Below are 25212 nucleotides of genomic sequence, written 5' to 3' on the forward strand. Positions count from 1 at the left end.
CTCACCTGCTTGGGGGTCTGGCTGCTGCCCTCTGTACTCAGGGCCTCCCAAATATCTCTGTGTCCCGTGGTTCCCCCTTTCTTAGGGACTCTAGTACTTCTCTTTCCTGCTTCCTTTCTCTTCCTCCCTCTTGAGCCGGGAACCTTTCCTGTGTGTGCAAATTCCTCACATCCTTTCTACACCCCATCCTCTCAGGGCCTGGGCTTTTGAAGCTCAAGCCCTTTCTCCATTTTCTGAGGCACCTCCCTTTTCTGAGACACCAAATTCAGAATTCAGAATACCTCTCTGAGGGGCCAAGGGAAAACAGGAACTATTAGGGAGAAAACCCCTTCATTTAAACATTTCAAAACAGCCTGGCCGGACTTCCCAGGTGGCACAGTGGTTAAGAATCCGCCTTTCAGTGCAGGGGTTGGGGGTTCGATCCCTGGTCCGGGAAGATCCCACATGCTGTGGAGCAACTAAGCCCGTGCACCACAACTACTGAGCCCACGTGCCACAACTACTCTGGAGCCTGCGAACCGCAACTGCTGAGCCCACGTGCCACAACTACTGAAGCTTGTGTGCCTAGAGCCCTTGCTCTGCAACAAGAGAAGCCACTGCAATGAGAAGCCCATGCACTGCAACGAAGAGTAGCCCCCGCTCGCCGCAACTAGAGAAAGCCCGCGCGCAGCAACGAAGACCCAACGCAGCCAAAAAGAAAATAAATAAATAAAAACAACAAACAAACAAACAAACAGCCTGGCCACCTCCCAGAACCCCTTAGCAAACTCAGAATCAGACTCCTTCTCAAGCAAGAATCATCTTTATTGAAACTGATTTTCCACTGTGACTGTAGCCATTCTTGGACTCTCAAGTGTCCAGAGCACTTGTGGCTGAGGGGAGGGACTGGCCCTCAGTAAGAACTAGTTATTCCTCCCGAATAGTCAGTAGGAAGTAATCCTGTGGATAGAAGCAGGGAGATGCACCCCATCCGTCCTCGCCGTGCAAAGCCAGCTCTCCCCGAAGCTGCTCCTGCCACTCCTGAGAGGGACTGTGTGTTCTGAGGGCACACCTTTGCCTGGTGGCAAGAGGGCAGAGTCAGGGACTGACTGGATGTGGGGATAGAGTGGAGGGGGAGGAGGGTTTTGGGAATGTTTGTGAGGGAAGGATGGACCAGTCTTTGGGGCTCTTCCTGAAAGCCTGTGTATCAAGGGGCCGCTCACATTTCTGTAGCACTGGGGTTTGTCCTGCTTGGGTCACCCTGAGGTGGGCCTCTCACCCAGCTAGAGCCTTTCATGTGCTCCCACCCACAATGCTCAAACCTCTGCCAGACCCAACCATGGTGCTGGAATCTATCTGTTCCTGCACCTATTTTCCCCATAAGAATGGGAGCTCCTGGAGCGTTCAGGCATTGGATCTAACTCGTCTCTATCCCAACATCACCCAGCACAGGGCCAGGCACAGAACAGCCGGTGCCATTTATTGACTGAATGAATGAGTGAGCGATGAGGGCAGCCATGGAAGGATGTACAGGTTGTGCACTGCCCAACTCTAGGTGGTGTTGTTCAGGTACACTACAGTATGAGTGGTGCATTCTAGAGTTGTACGATATGTAACCAGCACAACAGTGCGGGGCAGCCTAGAAGTGAATCAATGAGTGAGCCAGTGAGCCCACCCACCCTTTCTCCCCCTGCCTCTATAGGTCTGGTTATATGGCAGCTGCTGGGGCTGTGCCCTGACTTTGTTCTTTTTTGTACTCAGAGCTATAGAGTACCCTCTCTGGCCCACACTGCCAGGATTTGTGACATCATTTATGGAGCAGCCCCAGCCCCTGTATTACCTCTAGAAGCCCTTCTAGCCCCGACCTGCTAGAGTCACCCTGAGTGGACCCTTCTCTACTAGGGCCACCCTGGGCTGAATCTAGGTCAGGGTCTGAGGGTGGATGTGGGGGAGTAGCACAGGACAGGAGCTGGGGTTTTATTATAGGAGCTCCTGCTGTCCCCTCCTGCCTCCTTCTGCACAGTAACTTCTGGGTCTTGAAAGCAGATTTCTAGTGTTTCCTGAATGTCAGAACTGGGAACTGGGAGTCCTGGGTCCAGGATTCGGCATAAGCTGGGAGTCCTGAAGCTCAAACTTTATGACTGGGATGGTGGGTCACATTCTGTCAAATGTTGGAGTAGGGCTGGGTAAGATCAGTGGCCCTAACAATTCCTCGTGTTTGCCAGGGGAGTCCTCACTTCCAGCCCATGGGGAGAACTGCCTTTATCTCTATTATACAGACAGAGACAACAGGCTGAGAGACCACTAGTGGCTTGCCTAGCCATGAGGTCATACAGCCAGGAGCTTCTGTCTGATTTTCTCTCTGCCTTGCCCCAAACATCCCTTCCTGTGCTGCTGTTTAAGAGTGGGAGTCTTTTTAAGGCAGCAACAAAGAAATGAAGGGCATCTCTAAGCTCTGCCCTTTCCCATCAGCCTCTTCTCAGGTCCACCCACAGAGGGAAGGGAAGAGGGCCAAGGGGGCAGGGTGATTCCAGGGGCAGGTTCAGAGCTGGCAAACGCCCCTGGAAGCACCTCCATGGTTCCTCTGCTGGTTTTCTCTGCCCTCTGGTCTCTGGCTGCATCTTAACCTTCCTGACATTTAGCCAGCCTATGGCTGCACTGGTTCCCACCCTCTGGCAGTTCACAGATAGCAGGTGCCAGAGGCAACAGCCCTGTTCTGGGGTTCAGGACACCTGAGTTCTAGGGTGGTGGATGGTCCAGGCTAAGGGTACAGGCTTTGAAGTCAGGTGAACCCCAGTTGGAATCTTGACTCTGCTGCTCTGGGCAAGTTCCTCTGCCTTTCTTTTGTAAAATGGGAAAAATAGTAGCATCAACTTCATGGAGCTCATTGTGAAGATCACCTGTGTGAGGCACTGAAGCTCTCAGTGAGCCTAGGGTGTGGCTCCCTGAGGGATTCATGGAGCCCCCCAGAGCCCCAGTTTCCTCATCTGTAAATGGGGCATCCCACCCAGGATGGCTGTGAGGAGCCGGTAAGATAAGGAAGGTAAAGGGCTTTCCACCTGGAGTGCCTCTTTTGCCCAAGCCTCAGCTTCTGCCTCTGCAGGATGGGGACAAGGCACCTGCAGGACCCCATGGCCCTTCTAGCTCTGACCTCCCACATGTGCCTCAGGAAGCTCCTTTTCCCAGCATTTACCTTGGAGGGCTCCATCCGTGCCTGGTCGAAGGAGATGCCCTTGACGTTGGGCAGCAGGAGGCCTTGTTCTCTGAGCAGATCTGCAAGAGGGGAGGGCGGGGGAGCTCAGTGCCCTGTGGGCAGGGGTCTGTGGGACTGGGTGTGTCTTCCTCTCCCCCATCAGGCCACCCCACTTCAGAAGGTCAGGTCTCTAAATAGCTACTCTACCCGTTTATTAAAAATCTATCTGAAGGGAATTTCTTCTTGAATATATTCAATAACTATGAACACATTTTTATGAAGATGCTCTTCTTAGTAGCATTTTAAGGATACTTGCAGCAGATACTTGCAGTGTGACCTTGGATAAGTCCTTGGGTAACTTCTCTGGGCCCTCTGAAAGATGAGGAGGCTGAGCCAGCTGATTTCTCAGAGGTGAGTAACGTCTGAGCTATTTATCCTACATGTACTTCCTGAGCGTCTCCTGGATGGGAGGCACTGAACATGGGTGGGAACACACCAAAAAACAAAGACCAGGGGTCCCTGCCCTCCGGCAGCTCACCATCTGGCTGGGGACATAGGCACTGACTAAATCATCATGTGGGTAGACGGGTGAAGGTTACGCAGACGGAGTGAGGGGAGGCGGAAGGAGAGGGAAGCGCTGAGCGCTCTGGGGCAGAGGAGCCTGACGAGGCTCTGCATTCCTGGAAGACTCACTTCCCACACCTTCCGTCTTCCCAAAACGCCGCCTGCCCTCTGTTACCTCAGGGTCTGCTTCTGAGGGAGCCCAAACTAAGACAGGGGTGTTTGGGGAAAGTTTGATTTTGTTGCTGATATCTAACCTGGGGGTGATGTCTCAAAAAGTTCAGCTTTCTGGCATCTCTCAAAGGTAAAAAATACCTGAACTGAGTGCTAGCCGCCCACTTAAGGAGGGGCATGTTTACCATAGGCCCTATCTGGGCTGCTTCCTTTGGGTATGTTACCTACCTGGACCCTGCAGGCGTTGGAATTGTGAGCTGGGGGCTCCACCACCTCTGAGGGCCCTTCCTTTTCTCACTTTCCATAATACTTCGCCCACCTCCCCTGAGAAGCCCTTCATCCCTCCACTTCTGAGCTCTTGTCACCACCAGTGGCCTGGGCAAAGACCAGGAGGGCACACATGGCCCCTTCCCCACCCCACCTCCTTCTGCCTGGCCCGTGGGCAATTCTTAACCAACCCCAGGGGACAAGGCAAAAGCTAGCTGTCTGTGCAGGGCTTCGGGCATGGTTGATGTGGCTCGCAGCTGCGCTGTATGTGGGCATGAGGAGAAACGCGGTGGCGCTCACTGTTGTGATGGGGGAAGAACCTCTTCAGAAGCTCTAAGAGAAAGGCTTCCAGACGTTCCTCCTTCAAGAGATGAAAGAGGGACAGGAAGGTCACTTCAGCTGGTTTGGCAGATTCTGACCAATGGTCAGAATGGGAATAGTGAGGGGACTCCAGTGTACAGGTGCCCACAGGAGATCAGGAGTAGTCCTGGGAACTCCACTTTTGAAGGGCATTGGAGCCAGATGACTGGATTAGTGAAGGGACTGGGGAAAGTTGGGGGCCCTGAAGAAGGGTTGCCTCACCCCAGGTCACAGTAACTATCTTCATATCTCTGCAGGGCAGTCCAGGAAACCAGTTGGGCCAAAGAAAACCCCGGGGCCAGAGCTTCGCAGGGACCAACTTTGGGTCAGTCCAAGGAGGAGCTCTCCAGTGCTGAGAGCTGCTTGGTAATGGGACAAGAATTGTCTCACTGAGAAAGCAAGCCTCCTGTCACCAGGGATGTTCAAGAAGTCTTGACCAGGGCTGCCTCAACCCATTTGGACAGATTGGGAAAAAACTCCCTTTCTCCGAGACACTCGTTTCCCATCTGTTGGGAGACTGTCATAAACATATTCGTATTTGTATCGTCTGTGATGTGGGTGGCTTGTGCCGTGTGCAACCTGTCCAACCATACCTGGCAGCCCTGGTCTGGATGACTGCCTTCTGAAGATGTCACAGAGGGGATCCCTGACCCTGAGAAGATGATCTCTAGGACCTCTAAACCTGGGATTCTATGCAAGTAAAGCCAGAGCAAGGAGGCCTGATATAACAGGGATGATAATTTTGAAGTGTTTCCTGTTCATGTTCTCATTTAGCCCTTTGTTTTATTGTTTTTCCACCTTGCAGCCTTCCTGCATTAGGGCTAGACAACGAGGCTCACAGTCCTGTGGTAGTGTAGGGTGGTGGGATACCCCCAGGGTGGGCAGAAAGGGAGTTATTTTGTGGGGCCTCCCTCAGACAGGCAGGGGCAGTGAAAAGCTCTTCCAGTGTAGGAGCAAGAACAACACCTGGGGGAAGAGACCATGTGCTTCGCGCATGGCCTCGTTAACAGTGGGGCCAGTGCAGCGAGGGCCCGGACCAGTCACACTACAGCAGAAACCCCGTACTGCCACGTGTGGGTGCAGGTGGCACAAGTAGCTTAGGATGCCGTGCTGGGAAGCCCACGGGTGAGGAAAACCAGAGGCAGGACGCACAGCCCTGCTGGAGGCACAAACTAAACGTTCTCCTGAAAGACAAGGAGGTGCCCTTAGAAATCCTGGTGTCATCCTGGACGCCTCTCACTCCTTCCCCACATCCACTCCATCAGGAAATCCTGCCAGCTCTACTTCGAGAATGCATCCTGCTTGCGGCCACTCCCCGCCACTGCCACCTGCCACCACCTCATCCAAGCCTCATCAACCCTCTGCGTCCTTCTACCGGCCTGCTCAGTGGCCTCCCTGCCTCCGCCCCAGCCCCCTCCAGTCTGCTCCCCCTCTGCTCAGAACCCTCCAGTGGCTTCCAGCTTACTCAGGAAAAGCCCGCCCCCACCCGTAGGCCCTGCGCAGCCTGGCCCCTGGCCCTTCTCGCTCTCTGACCTCCCCTTACCCCTTCGGATCCAACCCTCCGGGCTCCCTCCTGTTCTCTGGCCTCAGGCACACCCTTGCCTTGGAACCTTGGGTCCCCTTCCCCACATCCCCACAGCTCCCTCCTGCATTGCTCTTCTCTAACCTTCCCTGACTTTCCTTTTGAACATTACCCTCACCGGCACTCCTGATACCCCCACTCCGTCCCCTCCTCGCTTTGCTCTGTAGCATTATCACCTGCCTATATGCTATGTAATTTACCTTACTGTATTTATTGTTTATTATCTCACCTTACCCTGCTAGAACGTGGGTTCCATGAGGCCAGGGACATTTGTTTTGTTCACTGATACATCCTAAGTACCGAAGACAAGGCCAGGCACATAGAAGCACTCAGTATTTGTTAAGCGCGTGAAAGAATGAAATGGACAAATTTAAGTTCTGAGTACTCCCCCCGCCCAAGGGCAAGATGAGATCACCCATGGAAAGCAAGTGAGGCTTTCCAGCCCCACATCAACGGCTCAGGGCCTTCTTTCAGGCCTGCCGGTGGGTCCTTCAGGACCACGAGGAAGCCGAGATGGCAGTTGCTGGCGGTGGTGGGGGGATGCGATGCTCAGTGAGCTTCAAGTCACAACACACCTCCCCTCTCTTTCCTTCCCACCCTCCTGTAAACTACTCCATTCAGCTGAAGCAAGCTAGGAGACTTGCACCCCGTAACCACACTCTCTCCTCCCATCTCTCTCTCTCTGTCAACCCTCTTATTTTTTCTGACCATCCCAAACCAAAAATATTTACCTGTTTGGAGTGAACTGCAGTTTTAGTTCCTGATTTTTCGAGGAAAACACAGCCTTTGAAAAGAGTTTCTATGAGGAGTTGAAATTCGCTCAGAATAGGAGAGGAATTTACATTCCAGCCAGAGGGATTTCCTTCACTCCCGCCCCCCGTGAATACTTGCCCAGGGCCAGCCCCTCTCACCCGGTCCTCTCGCCGGATCCCAGCTGCTGGTTCATGTGTGTTCAGACCATGAATGTGTGGGTGTTGCCATGGGAGAGAGTACTGGTGGGTGCTGGGTGCTCCTGGAGGTCAGGGGAGGCCAGGGCTGGATACGAGGGGAGGGGGAAAGCTCAGCTGCGTTGAGAGAAAGCCTTTTGCAGTGAATGCTGTGGTGGTAGAAGCACTTGCTGGAAGCCAGAGGACCAGCATTTTGGGGCCTCCAAAATTCACCTGGTTACCTTATAAACCAGAAACCGGACTTTTCGCCACCAGCCAGAGCTGACTGATTTATGGGCCACAGAATCATGCCAACTAAGATCCCAGCATCCTGTTATACGCACCAGATGCTCCTAGGCTCACCTATGGTGGGGCGACCCTTCTGCCCCACGGGCACACTCCCAATTTCAAAGTCTGTGGAGTGGGAAGTAGGAATCCCAAGGGGGCTCAGAATAAAGAAGCTGAAACTTTGATGGAGCTGTATTTCCCCAGAATTCCTCCCCAGGTCCAGCGCTCTCTAGCTTGGGCGCCTCTCTCTCGGGAGCAGAGAACACAGACGCGTTGAGTCCTCCATGAACTCTTTCTCTGAGCTTTTTCCCGGTTTTGTGGACAAGGGCTTTGGATGTAGGCATGTCCAGGGGAGACAGTCAAGGGCACTGAACAGGGGGTATCAGAGGCAAAATACTTCAGTTGCTGAAGAGATCCTTGGGGAGCACTGGGGGCTGGACTTAGGGGAGCAGGTGTTAAAGTATTTTGATGTTCTCACAATAGGTGCAGCTATTTGGGTGTGGACTGATGGAATGTTAGCAGATGACATGCCAGTGGGGTTTGCCACTGCCCTCTGTCACCCTGCCTCAGTCAGCTGGCACTGGAGGGGCCCTCATGTGGACACAGGCCCCCTGGGGAACAATAAACTTTGAGGCTTACTCACCCCGGAAACTGAGAAGGAGGAGGTGCTGCTGGGCCCCAGCAGTACCAGGGAGCCTGGCTGGATGACTGAGGCCGTGTGGCCGTCAAGGTGGACAGTGGGAGGATGAGGGGTGCTGATGGTCAGTCCCATGCTCCCCCTGGCCTGATTAGAAGTCTAAATGAGGGTAAAGCAGAGAAGGTGCTGGCTGCGACAGAAGATGCTGTTCCTTAGCCCCCAGCTTGGAGGAATGGGAAAAGGCCGTCTTAGGAGTCACGGTATCTGAGTTTTCATTCTAGCTCTGCAGCAACTTGCTGTGTGACCTTGGGAAGGTCACCTACACTCCCTGAGCTCCATTGAGGTGAAATTACATGCTCCTTCTCCTGGGCTTGCGTAGCAGGTAAGAGCATAGATTTTGGAGCCAGAGTCCAGCTCTGCTGCTTACAAATTATGTGGCCTGAGACATGTTTCTTAATTTCTCTGTGCCTCAATTTTCATGCTTGTAAAATGGGGATAATAATCATACATACTTCACCAGGTTGTTGTGGGGATTAAATGAGTTAATTTATGTAAAGTGCTTAGAATGGAACATGGCATCTAGTAGTGCTATTGTTATCTATTGCGGTTATTGTTATTATTGTTTGTCTATCAGGTGCCCTGTTCTCAGAGCCTTTAGAGAGAGCACACTGGGTATGGATTTTGGAGTCTGGGACTGGGTTTAAGTCCTGGTTCTGCCACTTACTGAGCAATGTGAGCTTGGGCAAGTGAAGTCACCCTGCTCAGCATCGGTTTGCACATGTGTAAAAAAGGGGTGAGAGGGCAGGCTTTCCAAGGATCACATCGATGTAGGTGGAGGGGTCTGGCACACAGTCGCCGCTCACTACTATCTGCCATGTGTGCACATCTGTCTGCCTCAGGAGGTGTGCCTCAGCAGGGTCGGGGTTTTGTTTAGTAGTGAATAATAATGACAGCCACATGGCCGTGTCACCTGGGTGGGGCAATGACCTAAGTGAATCGTCTCCTTTAATCCTCACGGTACTTGTGAAGAAGGCACAGTAATTTCCAGAGTCCACAGTAGGAAAGTCTGGCCAAATGTAACATGCCTCTGTGGCCCAATCCTGTCCCCTGTTAAAGAAATCTTTCCTGAGATCCTGGCCGAGGTGCTGGGGGAGAAGTTGGCAACATACCCACCTTGGGCCCAGGCTCCAGCGCTCTCAGTGACAATAGCTGAATGAGGTCAGCAGCCTGGAAAAAGGACAACATGTGTGTTGGCCTTTAGAATCCTGCAGGTCTGTTTTGAACAGGTACATGGGTAAGAGGGGTGACAGTGGGATTCAATGAGATGTAATTGTCCCTAACTGAATGCACCATTGGCATACCACTCAGTCGCAGTACGGGAGGAGCCATTCACTAGGTTTCTCATCATGATTTATCTGGAAAGGTTGACTTTTTATTGTTTCAATGATTTTTTCCCCCCAGCATTTTATTGTGAAAATTTCCACACATGCAGCAAAATTGAAAGAGTTTTATAGAGAACATTTGTATATGCATCACCTAGATTCTTCTATTAACATTTTCCTATACTTGCTTTATCACATTCATATTCATCTACCTGTGATCCATTGATTTTTGAAAATCGTAAATCATTATAGAAGACACTATAAAATGTATACAGTAAAAATGAAAAGTTCATCCCAACACTTCTTCCCCTTTTCTCCTAAATCCTATTCTCAGGGGTAACCACTACTGACATTTTGGAGTATATCCTGACAGGCTGTTTTCTACACACATAGAAGAATGAATAGATGGGAACATTCTAACCAGATGGTCCTGCACCTTGTTTGTTCCTCTCAACATCAGTATATATAGAACAACCCCTTTCTTTTAAACAGCTGCATAGAATTCCACCTTATATAGCCATTACCTGACTTATTTTACCAATTCCCTATTGATGGACACCTAGGTTAACTTTATTTTTCACCCTGTAACAAGTGAAGCTGCAAAGAACACCCTTGCACATGTACCCTCATCCACTGGTGTAAGAATTTCTGTAGACATGGAATCACAGGGTTCACTTCCAGTCTCAGAGCTGCCACACCTGTGTGGAAAGGAGGGAACAGTATGGGGAGACAGGAGCCCTGGTTCCAGTCCTGATCCTACCTGCTGGGTGACTTGGGAAAGTCACTTTCCCTATCTGGGCCTTGGTTTCCCCATGTTAATAATGGAGCAATAACATTAGATCTCTTCCAGATATAGATCTTGGGATTTCATATTTCAGTGTTTACTGAGCACACCCTGTGTACCCTTCAGAGAGTATACTCTTCATAGTGCCCGTCCCCTAACTGGAGAGACAGTGAACACACAAAGTTAAATAAATGAACACACACAGATATACATATGTGTGTATATGTATATATGTGTGTATATATACAACTTCGCATATATAACTTTACTCATACTCATACACACAGTGAGATCAGTATTTCGAAGGGAAAAGAGTAGAAAGAGAGAGAGGGTTTTGGGTGGGGGAGAGAGAAAAGGCTTACTTTAGATATTTACATGTGGTCAGGGAGCAGCTCTCTGAGGTGATGACATTTGCACAGAGACTAATAGTGGAGAGAAGAGTGTTCCAGGTAGGGAGACAGCATGTGCAAAGGCCCTGAGGTGAGCACCAGCCCAGCCTGTGTGGCTGGAGCATAGTGGGTGAGGAGACAGAGCTAGAGAGGTGGGCAGGAGCCAGATCTCATGAGGCCCTGGGGCTGCAGAGAGGAGACTGGACTTTATTCAGAGCATGATGAGGAGCTGCTGGGGGCTTCTGAGCAGTGATCTATCTGTATTTCTCCCTCATGTGATGCCCTCATCGACCCTGGGAACTTGCTCTTCCCGTTGACTTCTGTGTGTGTGTGTGTGTGTGTGTGTGTGTGTGTGTGTGCCTCCTTGCCACCATTCAGGCCACCTCCTCAGAGATGTCTTCACTGACTACAGTGTCCAGGGTAGTTCTCTCACCTCCACCACACACTTGCTGATCCATTGCTCAGCTTATTATAAATAAGATACATTATTTTATTTATCTGTTTTCTTGTTGAGTTTCTATTCCTCCAGTAGACTTTGGTCTGTGAAAGGGCAGGGACCCTGTGTGCACAGGGCATGGCACACAGTAGGCCTTCAATACATGTTTGCAGCATAAATGTTATGAAGAGAGGAACAACAAAGTGGTGTTCAAGGAAGTCTTTCCAGAAGAAGGAACTTCTATACTGGGTTCTGAAAGCTGAATAAGAGTTCTCCAGGTGAGGTCCAGAGAGGGGAAGTGACTTACCTAGGCTCACCCAGGAAGGCATTTATGCCACCTGGGCCTTGCTTTCTTCATGTGAAAAGTAGAGCAGTAAAGTAATGTACTTCCTTTTCTCAAGTACTCACCGTGGGGTCCTGGAGGTTCACATGTATCTCCTTGCTGGTGTAGAGGCAGGACAGGATGTCATTGTAGGTTTCCAGTGAAAGGGCCAGGTCGGCCAGGCTGCCCGGGGCTAATTTTGGGAGGGGCTTGGGGGCCAGGTGGTCAGGCCTTGGGGCTCTCTGGCCTGGGCTGCAGGGGTCATGAGCTTTAGAAAAATGAAGGAGGAAGGAGAAATTCAGAGGGGACAGTCTCCTCAGCCAAAAACTGGTTACAGCTAACATATGGAGGGTTCACTATGTGCCAGACACAGCGCTGAACATTTACAGGCACAATCTCATTTCGACCTCACAAAAGCACCACGAGATGGAAACCATTTGATAGATGAGGAAACTGAGGCCCAGAGGAGTGAAGTGACTTTCTCAAGATCCTATACATGGTAAGAGGTGGAGCTGGGTTTTGAACCCATGAGCTACGCTTCCTTGCTTCTCCCTCATGTAACCCCATTCTTTTCTCCGTGCCTTTGTTAACAGTGCCTCCTTCCTATCCACTCAAATCCTCCTGTCCTCCTGACTCACCTGCTACCATCCCATGGAGGAGAGGGGCAGCCAGCCTCATCGCTTCTCTGGGCCTCGGTTTCCCCATCTGAGGGGTCCCTTCCAGCTGGGCGTTACATGCGGTCCTGCCGCTCCTGAGCCACCCCACCTGCCCTTTTGTTGGAGCCTAATTTTCACTTGTGGGACATACAGCCCCGTGGCCTCTCCACCTTTCCAGGGTCGAGCGGGACTTCCCAGGCTCAGTGTGAGCTCCAGAGGGTGGGGCCTGCCTGGTCTGCCCTTTCTTCTCCCTTCCCCTCTCTCCTCCTCTTTTGCCCACCACTTCCTTCGCTTGCTCCTTCTCCTCCTCCTTCTCCTCTGCCTCCTATCCAGAGAAGCCCCACCTCATTTTCCTCTGTGCCCATTCTCCCTGAGACCAGTGGACATCCCCAGAGGGTCTGCCCTGGCCAGGGGCTGGCTCACCTGGACTTTCATCAGGATGGCCTCCTCTGTGAATCCTGTGCTGGTGACATAGTGCTGGAAATCTTCCGGGCCGGAGATGGCTGGGGCTGCAATGAGGAAATGGAACTGGGGCTCAGCCTCCCTGGGGGATGGAGGGATGGGCATGGGGAGGCACTGAAGCAGCGAGAAATTCCTTCTCCCTCTCTGCTTAGCTTTAAATTCATTGTGGGCTGGGCCTTCAGCTTCTTGTAACAATGAGCATTTACTGAGCCATAACTCTGTGCCAGGTTTTATGTATTATCACAACAGTCCATTCTGTGAGCCTGTGATTAATCCCATTTTACAGACTGGGAAACTGAGGCTCAGGGGGGAAATGATTTACCAAGGTCATAAGACATAATGCCCTTTTTCCCCTCCACTAGGAAGTAGGCTCCCTGTGGGAAAGCTTTGTCTGTTTTATTTCCCATTATATTTCCAGAGCCTAGAAGAGTTCCTGGCACACAGTAGGGGGACAGCAGATAAGCCCCTTCCTTGGCTGGGAGCTACGAACACAGAGTGATGTGTAATAGGTCTTCCAGCAGCGAGTTGAGCAGGGTTGTGGCCAGGGGACACCCCTGGAGGGAAGGCATGAGGGGGTCATTGTTGAGGTCAGGGTGAGATCAAGGGGCTGTCCCTTGGGGTCACACCCCTCTCTCAGGGGGCGGGGTGGGGGGAATGAGCAACTTACTATCTTCTGTAGGAGGAAGGGCAATGCCTCATCCAGGACATCTGTCACCAACCCCAGAGCTTTGTTCACAAGGAGGGGGTCCATCCTAGGGGTGGGGAGAGCAGGTGGGGTCTGAGACACCATGGAAGGGGAGACTGAGGCCAGAGAGGGGAGTCCAGGGCAGGGCTGAGGAAAGCCCCAGTGGGCCTGTGAACAGGGAAGCACAGGGTGGCTGCTTCCTTCCCCGCCTGGTGTCCCTCTCCTCTCCTCTCTCCTCTTTCTCCCCTTTCCTTTTCTGTTTTTTTCCCTTCTTGCCTTCTTGCTTTCTCTCTTCCAGACTTTGTCCTCCTCCACTTTATTTCTTCCTGATTCTCCCTTTCTGCCTCTCTTGCTTTATTTCTCTCTCTAATAAAGGTCTCTGGGATTTTCAAAGAGGGGGAGATCACACCTGGCAGTGGAAGTTAATGGAAGGCTTCCTGGAGGAGGTGGCTTTTTTGTTAGGTATATTAAGAATCATAAGCAATGGCCACTTTATGCAGCAGGATCTGTACTAAGTAGCTCACAGGGGTTAGCTCATCTCTTCCCCACAACCACCCCGTGCTGGCTGAGTTCTGTGATCCTGTTTATTGGTGAGAAAACTGAGGCTCCTGGAAGCCGAATAGCTTGGCCAGGGCTCCTGGTGTTAGGAAGCAGCCAAGCCAAGATTTGACCTGCGTGGATGCACACTTTGGCCATAACATTCAATGTGAAGGCAGGAGATACTGATGGGTGGTGTGTACAGCTGGTGGTCTTGGAGATGACCCTGTCCCTGACACCCTTGGTCACTCTAGACAGCTTAGGCTGGGGAGAGGCAGCCTAAGACTGAGACTCTCTGGGGAGAGTCTCAGTGAAGGGCTGGGTGCAGGAGTGGTGGGGGGTAGGTACTCACTGCTCCAGAACCTCAGTGCTCAGGTATCCTGGTGGTGTGTGGCACTCCTCAAAGGCCACGCTGGTCTTGTTTCCCGTCTGCTCCAGCCGTACCCCAATGTGGATGTTCTTGGTGACTTTGAGCCGCAGGATCCTGTAGGGGCAGCATGTCTGGGCAGGCTCCAAGCCGCAGCCCAAGACTGAGTCCAGAAGTCACAGGCTGGTGGGGCCTGCAGTTGTCTGGAGGGCTCAAATGAAAAACTGGAAGAGTTCATTAAAAATACAGAGTTCAAACTTTGGAAAACCGAAAAGATCTGGAAACTCTCGGCCAGCATCCTCACAGGGCGGCTGATGTGCCCTTGAAATGGGCCCCATGCTCTGCTGTTTGCTGCAGTCCCCACCAGGCCAAGGGTCAAGCTGCATTTTTACTGCACATCAGTATAAGGGTGATGATATATTTATTGTATAGCAGAGAAATATTTCTCTGTGCCCACATCCCTGTGAAGAAAATATTTCTTTGTGCTCACTTTTCTATTAAAAAGGGAAGCTAGACAAAGAATGCCATATGTCACAAAAAAAAAAAAAAAAAAAAGAGAGTGGGCATATTCCTAAGGGGCATGTAAGAATATTCCTGTTTCATGTGCAAATCACTCCTTTTATTGGCTGTTGTGTTTACAACCCCAGGTTGGCATCATCATCCACAGTTTCGTGGGCGGTCTGAGCTCTTAGATTAGCAGTGAACTCTTATAACAGCCAGGGGCAGTAGGGGACTTGATCATAACACTTCGTGGATGAGGCCCAGAGGACGGACGCCCTTACTCAAGTTGCCTGGATGGGAAGTGGGATTGGAGTCCAGGCGTGGTGGACCCCAAGGTGAGCTTGAACCAGACCCTCCTTGGATCATCCCGTGAAAGCATCTGCCTTTTACTCAGATGGGGCACATGTCCTCTGACATGGAAGTCAGAGGGTTTTATCTCAGCCTCTGCTGCAGATTCACTGTGTGATCCTGGGCAGGTCCCTCTCCTACTCGGTGCTTCAGTTTCCCCATCACAAAAAAGTGACTTTGAAACATGCCCAAGTGGAAAGGATTATTGTAACCCTTTTGGTGACATAGGCAGCAGACTTTTGCTAGCCTTGCGTGGCTGCCTGGAACCGAGGGAGGTGGGGAGGAAGCCCCCAGGGCACACACTCACCTCTAGAGCGAGAGGTACAGTTTGCTTTGCAATGTGACCTGCAGCAGGCTGTCACTCAGGATTTGTAGGGTGACCTCGGGGGCCTTTGGCATCTTCTGTGACCACCCTGTGAGTGGGTTGGGGGGTGTTGTTTGTATGGCCTGGTAAGGCCCCTGTGACTCTGTGGAGTGTGTGTGTCTGTATTGGCTAGAATAGGGGCAGACCCCAGGAGGAGTGGGGGCAGCTTTGGGACACCCCTTCCCTGACTCTCAGCCCAGCTGCAGAACACTGGGCCCTAGTTGCAGCCTTTAAGCCTTGAAGACCTGGGTAAGTCCCTTTCCTTCTCCAGGCGTCAGTGTCACCCTCTACAAAATGAGAATACAGTGGAGGACCTGTCCGTGCACATTTAACAGGTCTGAATTCAAATATAAGGATTCTGCAAAAAAGACGCGAGCAGGCAGGAGTCAGAGAGAGCAAGACGGCTGGTGATCCCACCGCCTTCCACTCAGGGACCACCTGCCCTGCTGAGCATCCAAGAAGGAGGACATGAAACTTTTGCTCCCCATGATGGCCTCAGGTCCTCGCATCTCCCTGAGCTAAGAGGAACCCAGAGTTTTATGTACTTTTTGAACATTAGATACAAGCTGGTGACTTACCTGGTGCCCACTGGAGTGGGCAGCAACAAGTTCCAGTGCTGGAGGAAGACCTGGATGGGTTGGGCTCCCCAAAGGCTGTATGCCTGCCTCCACCATGGCACCTTCCAGAGGTTTTTGAAGAATGACTTGGACCATGTGGGGTTTTTCCTACGGCCCTCCCAAGCTGATGCCCTGTGCCAGGATGGGTGAGTAGAGGTGGTGCAAATGCACAGGCAGGGGTGAGTGGTGGCCAGTCCTAGGCCTTAGGATGGGCTGGGGCAGGTGTGGGCCCAGCACCCTCCTCCCAGGCCTCTCTGGGAAGCACCCCTACCCACCCCAGTGCCCTAGCTTTTCATTTCTTTTCACCCCCATCAGAAAACTTCTTCTGGACTCTATCATCTTAGGACCCATCTGGCTCTCCCTGCTCATTCTGGGGGATGGATTCGGAGGCCTACCTGTGGCTACATAGGTTGACCTTGCAGGAACCCCTGCCCCAACCTACATAAATATCATTCATTTATGTTGGTACTTATTTTGCCAGAAGTCTCCAACTCATTTGCCTTCAGGGCCAAGCAGGTAACGTAAGGGAGTGGAGGATGTGTCTGGGGACTGACTTAGGGACTACAGATCCTACACCAATGATTGCCACGTGGGAGCTCAGGCCAGGGGTGGCCAGATCTTTGTTATAGAGAGAGTTGCTATTAGGGGTTGAATTGTGTCTGCCTTCTACCCCCCAATTCATATATATATATATATATGTTTTTTAAAAAAAAAATTTATTTATTTATTTTGGCCGCACTGGGTCTTAGTTGTGGCACACGGGATCTTTAGTTGCGGCATGCAGGCTTTTTAGTTGCAGCATGCAGACTCTTAGTTGCTGCATGCGAACTCTTAGTTGCAGCATGCATGCGGGATCTGGTTCCCCGACCAGGGATCGAACCTGGGCCCCCTGAGTTGGGAGCGTGGAGTGTTACCCACTGGACCACCAGGCAAGTCCCCCAATTCATATATTGAGTTCCTAATCCCCACCTTATAATGTGAACTGATTTGGAAATAGGGTTGTTGCAGATGTAGTTAAGATGAGATCGTACTGGAGTAGAGTGGGCCCCTAGCCTAATGTGACTGGTGTCCTTATAAAAAGGGGAAATTTGGACACAGACACAGACACACAACAAGGGAGATTGCCAAGTGAAGAGGAAGGCAGAGATCAGGTGATGATTCTACAAGCCAAAGAAAACCAAAGACTGCCAGCAACCTTCCAGAAGCTAGGGGAGAGACATGGAAAACGCCTTGATCTCAGACTTCTAGTCTCCTGAATTTCTGTTGTTTAAGCCACTCAGTTTGTGGTACTTTGTTATGGCAGTCCTAGCAAACTAATACAGTCAGAAAATCTGGATTTTTATTAAAACACTCCAGATTTTTATATACTGGCAAGTCACTAAAATATTAAAAAAATACTATGGGAGTTTGCAATACCCAGGTATAAGCTGAATGTGGAGGGTTGGAGGGCTGCCAGGCTAAGATCCCTGATTGAGGCTCTGCTTTGTTCCTTGGAGGATTTCAAATGGCTTCAGGAGGTTTAGGGACCATAAAAATGTACTTGCTGAGGGCTTTCCAGGCTGGAGAATAGCTCCAATGATGCTGGGGCCTCCTACCCACCCAGCAGGTGAGAACACTGTCCCTGAGGGGGAAGAAAAGCCAGAAGGCCACTCACCCACCCAGCTGGAGCAGCTCCCCCAGCAGCGGGAAGCTCTGCCCCGAGAGCAGGTCCCCGACCAGCGACAGATCAAGCCCACTGCTCCCTTTGGAGAGGCCTTCTCTTACGAAGGGCCGGTGGTCCAGGATGGCGACTCCTTTACTTGTGGCCCCCATCACAGGGTTCCTGGCCACACGGTCCAGGACATGGTGTTTCGAGAGCAGGCCTGAAATGTCTGAGGACAAGGCCCTCCTCAGGGCGGGGCTCACCTTTCATTCAGTCATTCAACAAAGGCCCACCAGCACCTGCTCCGAGTCAGCGATTTAGACCGTCATTTAGCAACAGGTACTTATGAAGCACTTACTCTCTTCTGGGCTCAGGGCCCATGGGGTTCATTCTAGGAGTGGGGGGGGGGGTGGGGTGGGGGCGGGCACAGAAAACAACTGAGTTCCCAGATAAGCAAGCAAGACAATTTTTGAAAATAAAATGGAGTCGAATTGGAGCATGACTGGGGGGAAGGTCTACTTTAGATAGGGTAGTCAGGGAGAGCCTCTCTGAAGGGGAGGCATTTGAGCTGAGACCTGAATGAAGTGGAGAAATCCACTATTGCAAGATCTGGGGAGAGAGCAACGTAGACAGAGGGAACAGCACATGCAAAGGCCCTGAGGTGGTAATGAGCCTGGTGAGTGTATGAAACAGAAAGATCAGTGAGGTTAGACTGTGTTGAATGGGGAAGGAGATGAATGGATAACAAAGAGCTCACAGCCAAGAGTTAGGGAGAGACAGAAAGACAGACAGACAGGACAAGTACAGTACGCTTGGATAAAGCCACAGATGAGGCTTCACCAAAGGGCTGTGGGAACCCAGTGGAAGGAGACTCCTTCTGCTGGGGAAACTGGGACTATTAGATCTTTGCCTTAAATGGTGAATCAGAATCCATTGTGTTGAGAACGGGGGAAAGAACAGCACAAGCAAAGGAAGGAGGCTGGGAAGTCTATAGAGGTGGTCAGGGCAGGTGGTGGTAGAAGAGGCTGGAGAGGCAGGGCCTTGAAAACCAGGATGAAGAGCTTGGAGCTTCTCCTGAAGGCACTAGGGAGCCACAGCAAGTGTTAGAGCAGGGGAAGGATGGGGTCAGCTCTGGGCAAAGGAAGGCAAATTCTGCTGCTGGTGAGGGGGAGGCCAGAAGAGGAAAAGCCTTGAGCAGGGAGGTGGTGTCACCTTCCACCCCTGCTCTTCCCTGAGTTCCTGCCTCCTGCTACCCACCCCTTAAAAATCTACCTGTTTCCAGCTGATCCTTGCTGAAGCGCAAGAAGACTAAGTGCTGGGCCTCCCCCGGGGCCTGGGGCAGCAGCCCCCAGCATAGCAGTGACCCCCAGAACAGCAACATCCTCCTGGCCAGGACCTGGGGACACAGAGCTGGGAGCCCCACTGGCCACCTCACTGGGGAGCCACTGCCTAGCTTCTCCCAGCTCTGCCTCTCCTAGAGCCATCTCTCCAGCTTTCCTTCCCTCGCTCTAGATCTGCTAGTCCTTGAACACAGCCTTACCCCCACCATCTCACATTAGTGCTTTCGGTTCCTTCTGCCTGAAATGTCCTTCCCTCTCAAGTGGGCTCTCTTCAGATCTGGGCTTTGCCACTTCCAGACTGTGTGACCCTGAGCAAGTTACTTGATCTCTCCGTGCCTCAGTTTTCTCATCTGTAAAATGGGGGACAATCATAGATTGTTGTGGGGAATGCACTCAATAATATGCGCAAAGCACTTAGCAAGCAGTGTGCCCAACAGCTGTTAATGTGGCTGTGCGACATTGTGAGACATTAAAACCATGGAGGTTTCTGAATCTGGAGGAGAACAAGGTTGGGGGTCCTGGGGGAAGCACCACAGTGGCCAGGGTAGGCACCTGGGGGGCTTAAAGCCATGGCTTTTTACCAACTAGTAGGGAAATACTTCAGTATTTCAAACAGTACGTTTGTACTGGTTCCTGCCTGCTGAGCCTCCGCCCAGATGACCAAGGTGGCATAGTTGGGACCCCAGAGCCTGCAGGCAGGGAGCACTCCAGGTGGGCAAGGGTGTGCTGCCAGGAGATGCAGCCTTTGGAACTGCAAGGCAGAGGCCAGCTGGATACAGACACGTCCAGGGCAGATGCCAGTGTAAGCCGGGCCCATTAAGGAGCCGCCACATCCCCACCCCAATGCCCACGAAGACACTACCCAGAGGGTACATGCTGCCTCTGGGCAAAGCCCCCAAAGTGGCTGAGCCTACTCTGGAGTGCCCGAGAACATCCTGGCATTGTCTCGAATCAGCAACATCCAGCGTTTTTTGCTTGATGGCAGGAACTCAAAACAGTGATTAAAATGGGTCCTAAAAAAAAGAAAGTTTCTCGTTTATTTGCAGATGTGAATTTTGGACTGGGAAATTTGTACTCATGGCATTAACTATTCATATTCTGCTACCAGGCTGATCTTAAATTCATCCACTACTCATCCAACCAGTGTTTAGCCAGTGCCCATGTTAGGCACTTTTCTTAATCAGTTCACCCAACTCAGGTCTCTCCTCCCTTCCTGCCCTCAGTACTTCACACCGTCCCCGAGCCCTCTCCATCTCATACCAGTCTTGAATCATACTGGCTCCGACTTTTACTTGAGTCCTTACTATGTAGCAGGCTCTATGCCTAGAGCTTTACAAGCTTTGTTGCATTATTATTATTTTTTTAATTAATTTATTTATTTATGGCCATGTTTGGTCTTCGTTTCTGTGCGAGGGCTTTCTCTAGTTGTGGCAAGCGGGGGCCACTCTTCATCGCGGTGCGCGGGCCTCTCACTGTCGCGGCCTCTCTTGTTGCGGAGCACAGGCTCCAGACGCGCAGGCTCAGTAATTGTGGCTCACGGGCCCAGTTGCTCCGCGGCATGTGGGATCTTCCCAGACCAGGGCTCGAACCCGTGTCCCCCGCATTGGCAGGCAGATTCTCAACCACTGCGCCACCAGGGAAGCCCGTTTGTTGCATTATTGAATCCTTACCATAACGGTCTGGGATCATTGATAGCAGGCCTATTTCACGGAAATGGGCACAGATAGGAGAAATGACTTGCCCAAGGTCACACAGGTAGTGGCTGCAGAGCCTGGTTTGGAACCCAGTTTGGCTGAGAATCTATGCACCACATCACCACATTATTGTAGGTACTTAAGAAATATTTGCGAAATGCCCATGTTAGCCTCCTTGTCTTTACCTCTCCAAGAATAGGGCTGTCCAGAATCTCTCCCGGGCCTCTGTCACTAGCTTCTCAGAAAGGCACAACTTTTATAACCCGAGCTCTGAAGCTTGGGGGGGGTGGAAACATGGCAGGAAGTCCAGCCTCCTGGCCGGTTTGTGCTCAGCGGAGCCCTTCAGTGGAGGAAGGGGTCCTCTTGGCACCGGAAGACTAGGGGCTTCTGGCCAAAACTGATGGGGCTAGTCACTGGGGTCCTAGGGGTAGGCTCTAGCCCTGGGCCAACAGACCCCAGGGAGGAAGTAGGTGGGGGCCTTGTGGTTTTGGGGGTGGGCCCTTTCCCTTAGGAGCCACATCAGTGCTATGGAGCCTGGGGCAGGGCCTCCAGCTCTCAGGAGGGGCCCAAGGAGGCTCCTATTGCAGGATGTAGCAGTCACAGGACCCAAGGGAGTTAGGATGTATGTTGGGGTGTGTGTGGAGGAGAGCAGGGGTAGAGGCAGGCCTGGGAGGGGCCCAGTGACCACATTGTGGCCACTCCCCATGCTCTTTCCATATATGGCACCCATACCATGCCTCTGCAGCCAGACAGGTCTGGGTTCAATCCCCACTGTCACTCAGTAGCTGTGTAAATGTGGGCCAGTTACTTTCCCTCCTGAGCCTCACTTTTCATGTCTGCAAAATGGGAATAATAATCCAACTATGTCTTTTGGTATTGTGAAGATTCATTGGGGCAATTCATGTGGATGTTCCAAAAAAGTTGCTTATTTTAATTTCCATTTTATAGATGAGAAAATGGAGACTCAGAGAGGTTAAGTGATTTACTCAAGGTCACACAGCATGTCTGTGGCAAAACTGGGATTTGAAATCAGGGCCCAGAGAGGAAACTGGCCACCCAGTGAAAGGGAAATTTGGTGTTACTATGTAATGCAGCTCCAAGACCTCGAGTCCTCACTCCCAACAAAACTGCTCTGCAGACATCCTCTTCTGTGAGAATCTTTTTTTTTTTTTTTAATGGTACTTAATAAGGTGGGGAGAAGAGAGCATGGGTTTGAACCTCATTTTTTTTTTTAATTAATTAATTAATTTATGGCTGTGTTGGGTCTTCTTTTCTGTGCGAGGGCCCTCCCCAGTTGTGGCAAGCGGGGGCCACTCTTCATCGCGGTGCGTGGGCCTCTCATCACTGCGGTCTCTCTTGTTGCGGAGCACAGGCTCCAGACACGCAGGCTCAGCAATTGTGGCTCACAGGCCCAGTTGCTCCGCGGCATGTGGGATCTTCCCAGACCAGGGCTCGAACCCGTGTCCCCCACATTGGCAGGCAGATTCTCAACCACTGCGCCACCAGGGAAGCCCCTGTGAGAATCTTGACGCCACCATCGTGAGTGCACGTAGCTGGCTGCGTCAGCATCCACTCCTTCATTAACCGCTGTCCAGTGCAGTCATCTCAGTGATGGGCAGGACTCACCTCTAGGCGGCTTTTAGATTTTCCTTGTGGATAATTCCTTTCCCTTTCACAGTCAGAGATGTGGTCAGGGCAGGTGTTAAACTCCATTCTTGGGGTGGAACATGGCACAGAGGGGCTGATGATGAAAGGGCTGGTTCTGGAAGACAGCAGCTGTGCAGGAAATGCTAGGGCAACGTTAGCTACGTGCTCCCAATGCAGAGGGCCCGGGTTCGATCCCTGGTCAGGGGACTAGATCCCACATGCATGCCACAACTAAGAGTTCGCAAGCCACAACTAAGGAGCTGGCAAGCTGCAACTAAGGAGCCCACGAGCTGCAACTAAGATCCGGTGCAATCAAATAAATAAATAAGTAAATAAATAAGTAAACAAATAAATAAAAGTCAGTGGCTGATATTAGTATGGTTTGGTGCCATATTTCAGATGGGATGTACTTATTCTAGGATCTCAGCATCATAAAATCATGGACTTTTTGGTTGGAAGATGCTTTAAGAGTTGGCAGGTCCCCCTCATTTCTGTCAATTGGGTCTCAACATTACTGCCAAGTGCTGTCCTCCTGCCTGGGCAGAGAAAGGCTCTAGGGTTAATTTCCTCATCTGAGTCACTAGGGGCTGGTGCAGGATATTGGTGGAAGCACAGAGCTCTCCCTTCCCTTCCAAGATCTGGCCTCTCTAAACAGGATAGGAGGGAAGATTTTGGCTGAAGCACCATGAATTCTGTATGTTTACCTCATGGACTAATCTCTGCTGAGAGATGGGAGATTTCCTGGGGTCTCCTCCATGAAAGAGAAGCCCTGGGAAGGACACAGAGAGGTACAAGACATCATTATTGTCTGTCTCTGAGCCCCAGTCTATTCATCTGTAAAATGGGAAAGTTAACCCACAGGAAGTGTCTAGTACTGTACTGGGAACTGAGTAGCCCTCAGGGAATAGAGGTTGTTAGTTGTCACTGTTATTTTGAGGAATAGAGAACAAACATATGGATACCAAGAGGGAAGGGGGGTGGGATGAATTGGGAGATGGGGATTGACATATATACACTATTGATACTGTGTATAAAATAGATAACTAATGAGAACCTACTGTATAGCACAGGGAACTCTACTCAGTGCTCTGTGGTGACCTAAATGGGAAGGAAATCCAAAAAAGAAGGGATATATGTACACGTATAGCTGATTCACTTTGCTGTACGGTAGAAACTAACACAACATTGTAAAGCAACTATACTCCAATTTAAAAAAAAAAAGAAACCTGGGTCACTGTCCTGCTGTGGATTCAGGTGAGAGGCTGGGGCAAGTGGGTGAGGCTTGGGTTCCCACCACTTCACCAGCTCTGTGTTACTTGAGTTCTCATCTGTAAGACAATAATTCCTGCAAGGCAGGAAGAGTTATTGAGATATCACTTGGTGTTTTTCATTCGCTGCTGCTGCTAAGACTCAGAGGGAAGCAGAGGACTTTTCCCTCCCCCAGCCCAGGAAGGTGCTGGAATCTTGGAGTTCCGGGTCTGTGGCTCCTGCCTCAGGGGTGCACGGATGGTCTGCGGCTCCTGCCTCAGGGGTGCACGGATGGCGCCTGTGTTTCAGGGTGCAAATCGGAAGGGGGCTGGCACAGAAGACCACCTTCCTTCTTCTTTACGGGGGCTGGAGACTCTGGGGGAGTGATGAGGGAGCAGAGAGTAGAGGGAGGCGGTGCGGGGTAATGGGTAGGGGCTGCTTGGTAGTCGTGTTGAGCTGTCAGAGCCTCAGTTTCCTCACTTGCCGTGTGGGAGCACCATAGGAGAGGCACTGGGTGAGTGAAGGTCTGTAAGACCCTTAGCCTAGTACCTGCAGAGCAAATACTTGTCTTGGTTTGGGTTCCCTAGAAACAGAACTTGAGACCAGGATTTGAGCGCAGGTAGCTGATAGGGGAGGTGATGCCAGGAGACACTGGTAGGAGAGGGGGAAAGTGAGGCAGGGAGGGAGACAGCCCATAAAGGTGTATATCAAGCAAGTGACCCCATGGGCACCTGGGGCACAGTCCCTCTGGGGTGCTGTGGGAGCCAGTGTGGAGTTGTTCCCTGCTCCCAAGGGGTGAGGAAGCAGGGTTATTTATTCACCACCCTCCAGGAAGCCTAAGAGGTTGTGGGCGGTCGGAACCCAGGAGCCATGGCCATGGCTGTTTTGGAGAAGTGCCCCAGTGTGGCCAGGGCTCCGAGCTGCTCACCTCTGACAGGATCCTGTGGGCTGGGACGGAGATCCGTTCATCGGCACCAGATGGGACCAAAGACCGGAAGCCCTGCCCCACCCTCCAGGCTCCTCGGAAACTCTCACAATAGAACGTGGCATGACCCTAGGGAGCCAGAGGAGACCTGCCCCAGAGAAGATGGAGATGGACTGTTTCAGCTCCCTTGTGAGTGGGGGCTCAAAACCCAGGTTTAATATGATTTAGAAAAATAATGGCATGTGGGATGTGGACCACAAAGCGTGCCTGGGGGTCGAGGATGCATGCGGGGAGCTGCAGCACAGGGCCCAGCACTCAGCAACTGCCCAGCGAGTGTTCACTGACCCCAGTGTAAGCACCTCGTGCAGGGTCTTGTCCTGTCCTTCTCGGTCTAACCTGTAGGAGTCCTGTAGGAGAAACTCCTTCCTGGCTGCCTTTCCACGTTGCGAGATGTTCTTATGGATGTTTTTACTGTGAAGCTGTGTAGCGTCTTTTCCTGAAACAGCCGCCTCATGGGATGTGAGCTCTGCGTGCTGGGACGGACCCAGAGCCTGGAGGACAGGGGCCTTATTGTCTGTCCTGAACCTGCTGGCATCAGGAGGGCCAGGGAGACAATGACAGTCACGTGTTGTCTAAGTGGGAAGGGACTTGAGTGATAAGGCCCAACATCCCGGAGTCTAGGTAACAAGAGTGACAATGACATCACCCACAGATGACATTGTTTGAGCACCTCCCACGTGCTGGGAACTGTTTTCTCTCATTTCATCCTCACCACAGCCCTCCAAGGTGGAGACTAAGATTCTCCCCATTTTACGGAGAAGGAAGCTGAGGCCCAGAGAGGGGGAGCCACATTTTAGGGTCAAACAACCACTGAGGGGTCCAGGCCAGAACTCAAATCC

At 51.6% G+C, this 25212-nt stretch overlaps 1 protein-coding gene across 1 annotated transcript; it reads right to left on the bottom strand.

The window, feature by feature from the left end:
* Positions 1 to 906: 906 nt before the first annotated feature.
* Positions 907 to 18840, bottom strand: LOC132349497 (uncharacterized). Its single transcript, XM_059897886.1, is given in 16 exon segments — positions 907 to 939; positions 3173 to 3252; positions 4475 to 4535; positions 5128 to 5224; positions 6848 to 6915; positions 7974 to 8126; positions 9141 to 9194; positions 11367 to 11548; positions 12356 to 12445; positions 12889 to 12952; positions 13066 to 13150; positions 13973 to 14104; positions 15144 to 15223; positions 15225 to 15249; positions 17472 to 17688; positions 18732 to 18840. Coding segments are annotated over 16 exon segments (1530 nt in total).
* Positions 18841 to 25212: the final 6372 nt, after the last annotated feature.

The sequence above is a fragment of the Balaenoptera ricei genome, chromosome 15 (genome assembly GCF_028023285.1).
Source record: "Balaenoptera ricei isolate mBalRic1 chromosome 15, mBalRic1.hap2, whole genome shotgun sequence".
Lineage (NCBI taxonomy): Eukaryota > Metazoa > Chordata > Mammalia > Artiodactyla > Balaenopteridae > Balaenoptera > Balaenoptera ricei.